Consider the following 10585-nt stretch of genomic DNA (forward strand, 5'->3'; position numbering starts at 1 on the left):
TCAATTCAGGAAGCGAAGCAGCAAGGAGGAGATATCCAGCATGGGAAAACCCCCTCTGTTTTCGGACAGGGAAAATGCAAATGTGGAAAAAAGGAAAGACGCTCTGAAACTGGTCCAAGGGAGAGCGAGAGGAATAACCAGGATGGGGAAATATGTCTAGATTTACAAAAGTGAGGGTTTATGAGGTTTATTATGAGGACTGCAGAGACAACAGAAGTGAGAGAGAAAGAGAAAAAAAATCTCTCTACCACAGACTTCCCCACTGTGACAACTGGCTGAAAAGTGAAAGCGTCTAAGGGGCACATTTAACATCACAGCAGGGCTTTATTGCTGTTTGTTTTCCATGTGGGAAATGCTGTAGAGCCCCCCACCCCCCACCCCACCCTCCTCCCCATTCCTCCTCCCCCCCAGTTACATGGTGCCATGAGCTAGTCCCTCTCCCTGGTTCATCAAATTCCTCACATTTAAATTCACATTCCAGAGGACAATTTGCGGCTCTGTGGCCCTTGAAGCCATTACAGTAGCCATGCAGGGGGACCAGCTCTCGGCTGGTGAGTGGCCAAGTGCTGGCGCCCGCATTTGTGACTGTCGTATGCTGATAAGAGCTGGACAGGAATCCAGCTGACTAGACCAAACAAAATAATAACAATAATAATTCACTTCCAACGCCAACACACACAGTCCGTGGGCCAGTGAAATAATACGTATATCTCAACACAAAGGCTGCAGAGACTTAAAAAAAAGAAAAATTCTATGTGACTTATAATCTGTCTTTGGTTGATGTCAAGGGAATAATTTGGTTATAGTGTGTTGGTTGACAGCTATCGTCAGGCAACCTACATCCTGCTAAAGTATCAAATAACCTTTTTGGCCTTTTTTCAGCACTAAATATTTGAATGTATTTGGAATGTAAACAACTTGATATTCCGTGTCTCCAAACATATCAGTCAGGGGACTGACCATGAGATGTTATCTGGTGTTATTTACGTCAATTCTGCTGACAGTCTCAGCAAACAAACCGACCAGTGCAAAGGACGGTGGTCTGGGGGGCCCCCTCTTTCATCTGACCCCAGTCTCTCCTGTCATCCCCCCCCCCACCTCGGCAGAGACGAAGTTCCAGACCTCCGCTTGCCTATCAACTCCTTTTTAAACAAAGGCCGGCTTTCAGGGCCGCTACTCTAATTGAGACAAGTGGGGGGTAATTTCCTGGAGGAGAGACTTGGTGCTGCTGGACAGGTATGTCTGTGACCTCTCACCCTAACCCAAGCCTCCGCTGACATGAAAGTCGACCTCTGTTGAACTCTGGGAGCTCGGTGGCCTTTTCCCACATAACCCGGGGCTTTGATGTCCACTCGAAGCCTTTCCCATGCCCCCCCTCCTCTCCCCTTGCGCCCGCCCTGGTCAAGACCTCTCGGAACCTGGGCCAATAGGGTTTCAGGCTACCTGAAGAGAGAAGGGGCCGGGGGGAGGCCACACTGGAAGTGACCCCTGGAAGTAAGCTGACCTTTCAGTGTGCTACTAAAAATACTGATTTCCTCACCTCCTTTTTCAGTGGGACTTTCACCAGACCCCCTCTGCTTTATTTAGCTGGGTGTCAGAGACATTAGTGAACAGGCAGAGAGAGGAGATGGTGAGTGTGTGTGTGTGTGTGTGTGTGTGTGTGTGTGTGTTTGGGGGTGCATGGGCAAATGAGGAGCTCATCGTGTATTCTATTTGAAGATGACAGCTTTTGCTCAAACATAAACAGAGAGAAAACTTGAGCGCTTGGTAAATTATAACAAGCATTTTTAAATGTTATAAGAGCAGAGCATTTCTCAAGAAACTGAAGACCCAAGAACATCTTCTACGCACAACAACCTAAACATGCCTAACTTGCATTTACCATGCACTTTTCCCCCTTAATCTCCTTTACTATCTGTTGGTCTTTGTACAACATATCTCTTTGGTTTGTTTTCCTTCAATGTCCAACACAGCTATCTTCTCGGTTATCTCTGCAAGTAAAACATACTTTTTCTTGCTTACTGCAACATCTCTCCATTGCAATATAGCTTGAATGTTGATACTCGTGTAAGTAAGTCATGTTGGATAAAAGTATCTGCTAATTAAATATGTACAAAGTTAATTATTATTTTTGGTCTTCTTCTATCCCCCCCCCCACACACGCACACACACAAACACTCAGTCTCAGTAAGTGCAAACTACGGTGTCTGAATCTGCAAGTGCAAGCTTTTAATGAATGCATTTCTCCGATGAGCAGCCTTCACAGACTCGTAATTGCCGGGCGCTCTGCAGAGGACGCTCACTCCGCCTGCTAAGGCCATTACACAGGCACCTGTGTCTGCACCATTCCTGCAGCCCTGTGCGTCAGTCACGTGTGGCACGCCCCCACCCCCTCCCAGCATGGAAACCAACACAAAACAAAGGTCAGCGCCACCATAACAGTGGCAACCAACCACTATTCATAGGATCTGACACCAACCATCACCATTTATTTTCAAGCACACTGTGCGATGACATTAGAGTGGTATTCCACTATACTGAATCAACGGAAAATGCATTTCACACACAACTGCTTGAAATGAAATATGACTGCGGAGAGAAATCACATCGACATGTATTTCTGGCTGCCTGCAGCGAGAGCCAACACATGCATGAGTGTGTCAAAGAGAAGTGGGCAAAGAGAAGAGCAGACACATGGGGGTGATCCGTATTGCCCCTCACCCTAACTTTCTCCAGGCAAAGTCACACCTGCTTTTCTCGCTATAGCACCAGCAGCAGGTGTGGGGTAAAAACAATAGAGGGTGTGATTGGTACTTGTCCTTGATTGTTTTGCCGGCCCATGTCGTAAGGCAGAGCAATCTGCTGGCAATTCAATTGCCTGGTTGATCCAACAGGGTGAAGGGAAATAGGACCGTGTGTGTGTGTGTGTGTGTGTGTGTGTGTGTGTGTGTGTGTGTGTGAAGAGGGGAAGGTTGTTAAGTCTGTGGCAGCAGGCTTGAGTTGTTGCTCTTGTGTTACTCAGGTAGCCTATGCTATTAGAGAAGGCAGGTGGTGAGGGCAATGGGTCACCAAACCAGCCTGGGCAGCCAAACTCATTTGAGATTAGTTGTACAGCTGGGCATCACTGCATTAACAGAGAATAGATTGTAAGAAATGCAGAAAACATTTCCCACAAGCAATTATAGTGTCACATAGTATAGCCTAGCTTATTTCAGCCTTAAGTGAATCAATGCAATTGAGTCTGGGTGGGTTTAGTCAAAATTTGAACTTGTTAGCATGACTAACATCACTGGTTAATTTGACGGATATATAAGTAAGTGACATTGACAGTGACACTGTTTATAGAAGTCTGCAGTTTTAACTTAGTTCTAAACTAATGCATCAGGGTGGGCGAGGGCTGCAGTGGCCATAAATAACACCGACATGAGAGCCCCTCCTGACAGAAGTATGATGTCAGAAGAGCTTAGCTGCTGGAGGCCTGTCGGCTCGTAACCTGCGCGTGATGGGCGAACTGAGGCTTGGGAGTAGAACAGGAGAGCTGGTCTCTGCTGCATGCTTAGAGTAGCACAGATCTAATAAAAGCCTCAGCAGCCTATGACAGATGGAGCGCTATGTTGCTGTCACTCTATCCGTGTGGAGCGAGCAGGCACCCAAATATCACTTCCTAGCTGCGCTGTCATTTCTCTGGCATTACACAGTCCCTGCTGCTTCTCTGGTTCACAGCCTCCGCCCCCCAAACTCTGCAGATCCCATAATCTAGAAGCTGCAGGGGGAGCTGTGACACATGCTGGATGCCCCCTCAGGAAAGCCAGGGAACCCACCAGCAAAGCCTTATAGGTCTGACATAAGGGTCTATTCCTGGCCATGAAATGTTGTTTCTCCATGGCTTTGTGAAAATGCTTTTGCAAAAATTGTCTCGCAGAGAAACGTGAACATGCTCTAAGATAGAATCAGATTGAGGCTAGCCTACTCTACAAAGTTAGTTGAAGTGTTTTAGGTTTTTTTTTTATTTTATTATTATTTTTTAATTAAGCCTATTTTCATCAACAATTGGTGCCATTCTGTAAAATAGACTGTTACCTTGATGCAGAGTCGGGATGGGCAATTAACTTAATGTTAGCTTGCTCTGGCTGGCAGACACATAGACCTAACAGACACTGCATTTTTGTCCTTGGTCTCCAAATCAGAGATGCTCTGGCTAGGCTTAGGCTACTTTTCAGACAATATGAGCGGGAAAAGACAAGAGGGTGAGGGAGGGGGCTGTAGGATAAATAGATGCCTTTTATCTCGAGTTTCCCACATCCTGCGACAGAGTGAAATCCCGGCCACCCATTCTGAAAGAATGCCTGGTATGCGCCTATTTTCCATAACGCTTTGGTGGTGAGGGGACCATTGTCTACTATCTAAACAATTCACAACTGGTTTAAAGCCGTGATAACAGGGTAAACTGAATGAAATGAGAAAATAATAAAGTTACACCAGAGTATTATAATAATTGGATATCGGGCATCCTTTCTTAAAAAAGAAAAAAAGAAAAAAACATTGTAGCCTATCATGCACAGCTACAATTTCATGCAACGGAGTAAAACATCCCCATAAAGTTCAAAAACGTATTATGTGAACATACTCGGTATTATGGGTTTAACATTTGATCTGGCCAGGTCACATTAGTTAAATATAAGTTACAGGAGTTGGATAATGTTAGATATCAAAATAAACAGAGGTGCCCTATCTGAAAACTACGACAAAATATTGTTTAACTATTTAGTTTGCTTCATTTTACGCAGGGGATCACTGTTCTTCCAAGCGTATATTTTCAAGCATCATCTGCACAAATCCTGATCAAACCCTTTCCTTTCAGTACTCTGGCAGTCATTCTCAATCCCACACATGGCGTTGTGTCTGGAGCCAGCCGTTGAATTTTTTCAAAATAAACATCACTCGGCATTTCGCGGGTTCTCCCATGCTCCACACAATCACAAAGTCTAGCTTTATTTGGCGCGTTTTAATTCCCGCCACGTCAAGTCTACCCAGCGTCATTTTCCTCTATTTTCATATGTGATTGACGTCCTCGTGGGAAGAATACCGTCTCTCCATTGGTAGAGTAGATTATAATGGGTGGGGATTGAGTGACGTTCAACGCAATGGTTACTCCCATTTACTATCGATATATATGTTGTCCTGCCCCCATTTTACCGATTCAGAAAGCCGGTGTCGCTGTGTGGTGATCGTACACAACGGCAGGACTACATCGCTGTATATTTAAACATTCGTTACCGTTTAAAACTATTATATTAACGTTTCTGTTATTGTTATTTACTACCGAGTGAAATCTGTGCGGTTCAACGGACAGAATTTAACGCGGACTTGTCGAATACCGCTGCTGGATGAGAAAGGATTTTCACCGCATTTGTCCCTCTTCGACAACGTGGACTCTCGGCGGCATCACTCGCATTCGACGGAGGATTTCGACCTACATTTCGGAGTAATCGTGGGAAATCTTTCGATTTGCGGATTATAAGGATGCTTCTATCAAAATTCAACTCTTTCACTCATATTTCCACCGTGGACATGCCTGCGAAAATTCAACTTCAAGTTCATCAAGGTTAGAGGACGTTGTGTTGTTGGTAGCAATGCGGTAGCTAGCAAGCTAATTGCTTGACTCCAAAGAGAACGTCACAAGACGGTTGGATAATGGAGCGCTTGCCTCCATAACCTACTTTGTAAAGGATCGAAATTAATTAGCAAACGTGTGTATTGTTGCTAGATTTGAGATGCTCTGCGATGTGTTAAATCGATGCTATATATATTTATGTGTTTTTATTCATATCCGCAGTTAAAGAAAGGGAGCCATTCGAGAAGGTTTACCAGGTCGGGTCTGTTTTGGGAAGCGGAGGCTTCGGCACAGTCTACGGTGGCTTGAGGATTGCTGACGGAGCGCCGGTAGGTTTTTCTAATGGTTTTGAATATTCTAGATATTCCTTAATAAATGCAGTTAATTTTACAAATGAATGTTTGAAACTTTTAGGATATGAATCAAACATTTTAATAGTAAATTGGGCAAATTGTTGCATGCATGGTTACGTGAACATTCTTTATATTCTATTTATTAATCTTTTTTATTATTATTTTCTGACAGGTTGCCATCAAGCATGTTGCAAAAGATCGGGTCACTGAATGGGGAGAATTGGTAAGAAAAATTCACTTACGTTAGTGTAGCGAATTTTGCCCTACTGTTTTGGTTTTAGAGGGCACATTTGCAGTCAGCCAATGCAAATGTGTCTCGTCAAGGTTGCGCAAATGACTTATGGCAGATTTATTTTTCTTTTATTCTAGCCCAACGGTAGCCGCGTCCCCATGGAAATCGTCCTCCTAAAGAAAGTGGGAACTGGATTTCGTGGCATTATAAATATGTTAGACTGGTACGAACGACCAGACAGCTTCATCATCGTCATGGAGAGACCGGAGACCGTCAAGGACCTTTTTGATTTTATCACGGAGAAAGGTGCCTTGCCCGAAGAGCTGGCCAAGAACTTTTTCCGCCAGGTACTTGAAGCAGTGCGGCATTGCCACAATTGCGGGGTGGTGCACAGGGACATCAAAGATGAAAATATCTTGATTGATCTGCGGACCGGCGAGATGAAGCTCATCGACTTCGGCTCTGGAGCATTACTCAAGGACACTGTTTACACAGATTTTGACGGTAAGCAGGCTGTTTGAAGGCATGAAGTGTCTTTCAGCATTTTTGTTTAATGTAGTCATTATAAAACGCAATGTATTTGAGTGACTTTGTATTTTTACAGAAAATGCAATGTATTTGATTTTTTGTGTAACTTACATTTTATATGCGCAAATAGCGTGTTTTTAAACAAACCGCATTAAGCATTCAAGATCAAAAGACAATACAGTTTGTTTTATTTTGGTGCGTCAAAGAGGTCACCTGATTGTTATTGGTTGGAGCGCCCCCCTTTGGTCTTAGTGGGAATAGTTACAACTCAAAGTTTGTAAACACAGTCACATGGCAACCACCCCTCCCACACGCACACACCTACTGTCACGCTCACAGGCACATGATCCTGCGGATTAACCTGAATTATGAAACTGCGTTATATTTAGGAAACGCACATTTCTCGTCTTCAAACACTAATAATGTCGTCGACTTGATTTTAGTAAGATTGTTAACTGGGTCTAAAGCAGATCCATTGACTACTGCATGTAATTTCCTGTTCTCAGCAGTGCTTCCTGAATGACTAATGTTTGTTTATTTTTGTTTTGCTTTCACCAGGCACCCGTGTGTACAGCCCACCCGAATGGATCAGACATCACCGTTACCATGGGCGGTCAGCGACAGTATGGTCACTGGGTATCCTGTTGTACGACATGGTTTGCGGTGACATCCCATTTGAGCAGGATGAGGAGATTGTTCGTGGTCAAGTGCTCTTCAGGAGGCGGGTGTCAGCAGGTGAATTTCTCACTCTTTCACCTCACAAGAACTGCCATTTTACATCCCTTGTTTCACTGTTTTGCATAGTAATTTGTATTTATACTGAGTCATTGCTTGCTGCTGAGTCACTATTGACACACCCTTTTGTTGTTCTCTCTCCAGAATGTCAGCAGCTGATTAAGTGGTGCCTGTCCCTGAGGCCTTCAGAGAGGCCGTCCTTCGAGGACATCTTCAATCACCCATGGATGCAGAGCGCCACCACGCCCGCCTCCACGGAGGGCACAGAGATCCGCCTGCACAGCCTGGCACACGAGTCCACGCCCTTCCCCACAGTCAACGTGGGCAGCAAGTAAACCTGCGTAAACCTGTGTCTCCTGTGGCACGCCCTCCCCCCCTCCCTCGTCGGTGAACTCCCTTCGCCAACAGAGGCCCCGAAATCGGACTCCCAAGCCAGTCCTCTGTGAGTCAGAGGTGAATGGACTGCGCGCGCACTGCGCACTTGTCACAATGGCAACGGACGTGTGTTTTCTTTTCTGCGTGGCAGCTGTGTCCAAGGCTGCCAGCGTCATGACTGAAATGGGGGGTGGGGGAGATGTGGGGGATTGGAAGCAAAAGACTTTTCTTTTCTGGGGCTGTGTGGAAGTTAGAGAGAGGTCTATTTCTTATCCTCCAACTACACCTGCCCCATCGAGAGAATTAAGAACCAAACCTCTTAAAGTAACTTGGGCATAGTAAACTATTTGGGAGTCTTATGTCATCCTTTCACACTGTAAAAGGCACAAGGTCTGCCATGCTAGCTACAGTAGGTGCCTTGTGTTTGTTTTGTGACGGACCAAGATGAGAATGTTAGAAAGTACTACTGTCAGCTACAGCAGTCTGGGGGAGCCGGAGTGAGGGCTTGAGTGGACCTCTAGTTCAGTGCCTTCTGTGTGTGAGTTTTTAAAACTGTTGGAGAGGTTGGATATACTTGAAATGAATAGCCACACCACACCACTACTTCTTTTTTTTCCTTCTTCTTTCATCACACTTTAAGGGTTTTCCTCTTCCTCTGCCATAATCTGCAGCAAGCAAGTCTGCGGTTATGCACAACACCACTTACTCAATGCTGACCAGATAACCTCATGAGCAATCCGTGCCACTCTGAAACAGACATACCTCGCTTCTCTCTCTTTCTGTCTCTCTTTCATTCTTTCTCTGCCTCACACCTCACTCTCAAGGTTCCCCATGTACAGCCTACACCCACATACATCACATATGCACACAGCAATGCAACTACAATACTGACGAAACCTACAACCTGCTCGTTTGTTAATTTTGTAAATATGTAAAATATATAAATATATTTTTTGTCTTGAACCTCAAAATTCCAAGGCAATGCAGTGTAAATAATATTTATTTGAGTGAGGTCAACTTTTTTTGTGTTTTCATGCAAAAGATGTGGAATTATTTATTTATAGAGAATTTTTTTTCACTCTGAAGGGCCCACAGATTATTTAAAATCTATTTTTACCATATTTAAGGGTTGATGAACAGAATTGTAAATATCTGCCAATAACCTTCAAAGCACTTGTCTCTCAATGCATGGTGTATTGAAAGTCTACTGACAATTGTTTTCAGTGTGTGTCTCAGTTGAGAATGTTCTTGAATGACTGAGTGTGTGTATGAGTTTACATGGTTTTCACCTCTAGTTGCATGATTGCAGCTTGGATTTTTTTTCCCCTGTCAACTGAATTAGCGATGTAAATTAAATTTAGAAACTTATTTTTTATACAGTTTCAATAAATATTTTTTTAAACTTGAACCTCCTTGACTCTGTCACTCATTTCCTCCCGTATCTCTGTAATGATGTTCTGCAGCACCCAAAAGAACAATAGTGAAGGCCACATTCAAAAAGGTAAAGGCGGGTAAACCACAGACAATGGCCATATGTCAAAGTTGAGAAAGAGACACAGAGACAGATTGCCCTTTTGTCTAATGCCCACTTCCCAATCCAGTTAACAAACTTTTATTATGCTCTTACGGGTTTATCATGATCAATGTGTACGTATAAGCTGAGGTGATTATGCCATGGGGGGTCCTGCCGTCACATCCTGGAATCTTCGGCAGAGCTCCGCTCCAAAGCCGCCTCGCCCATGTTTTCCATCCTGGAAGGCGGAATTCTCTGGAAGAGAAGCAGAATTTGCATTTGTAGCAGCGGGGTGACGCAATGGTGCTCTGTGTGCGTGTGTGTGACTGAAGAGTTTAGTCGGCATGTCAACAGAGCCTTCAGTGTTTCTGGAGGTATCCGGTTCAGTCTTGGCGGACTCTCGTCCCCTCTGTGGACTGACCTGGTTCCCCCCTACCAGTGCCGACCAGCTCACTTCCCTCTTTGCCAGGCAACACGCCCCATGAACAACACACTCCCAAATCCTCACATAATCCTCTTCCCAATCTATGCCTAAAACCTCAGGGTTTTATATCAGATTGCTGTGGTATAACACTGTGCTCACTCCAAAGCTAACAGAGGACTCGTCACCTGGACAATGAACTGCAATGACCCCAAATGTGAACGGCAGTTTTCAGATTATTTTTTGGAGTGAATAGAATGCCACTGCATTTATGTCACTATGGAGAGGGCTCCAAGTCCAAATCAGAAAAGGTATTTAAAGAAGATGATCAATTCCAAAACTAGTTTAAAACCTTTATGCTTATATGCAAAACAGCAAACATCTACAACATATGCCTCATATTTCTCAGTGGATTGGATTCATACAGCCAAAACAAAAGGGATCCCACATGTGTTTTGTTTTGGTAACTGCAGCTGTCAGCGATGCACGTCTTTCCCCAGAATTTCTTTTGGAGCAATCATGCAAACCGTTTTGAAAATGGCAGTCAAATAGGAAGGGAACATTTGCATGTGTGGTCCATGAGCAATGCTCTACCCAGCTTTTTTTTTCTCTCTCTCTCTCTCTCTCAGGCAGGGTTGTGCAACGACTATTCGGGAAATGCAGGATTAACCTCAAATAGCTTTCAAGGTGAAAGTTTTCCATATCTGGCCACAATGTTTTCTTTTTTTAATGTTTATTATTTTTGTATAGTAGTCCAAAATATAATGGGAAAGAAAACACGAGGACTTCTTTCCAAAACACGCAGGCAAACTAT

General features: G+C 44.2%; 1 protein-coding gene across 1 annotated transcript; it reads left to right on the forward strand.

The window, feature by feature from the left end:
• Positions 1 to 5208: 5208 nt before the first annotated feature.
• pim1 (Pim-1 proto-oncogene, serine/threonine kinase) lies at positions 5209 to 9245 on the forward strand. Its single transcript, XM_062541430.1, has 6 exons — positions 5209 to 5605; positions 5837 to 5943; positions 6140 to 6190; positions 6337 to 6703; positions 7286 to 7462; positions 7607 to 9245. The coding sequence occupies exons 1-6, from the start codon at positions 5524 to 5526 to the stop codon at positions 7795 to 7797; spliced, it is 975 nt and encodes a 324-aa protein (XP_062397414.1). The 5' UTR covers positions 5209 to 5523; the 3' UTR covers positions 7798 to 9245.
• The last annotated feature ends 1340 nt before the right edge of the window (positions 9246 to 10585 follow it).

Source organism: Sardina pilchardus, chromosome 7, assembly GCF_963854185.1.
Source record: "Sardina pilchardus chromosome 7, fSarPil1.1, whole genome shotgun sequence".
NCBI lineage: Eukaryota > Metazoa > Chordata > Actinopteri > Clupeiformes > Clupeidae > Sardina > Sardina pilchardus.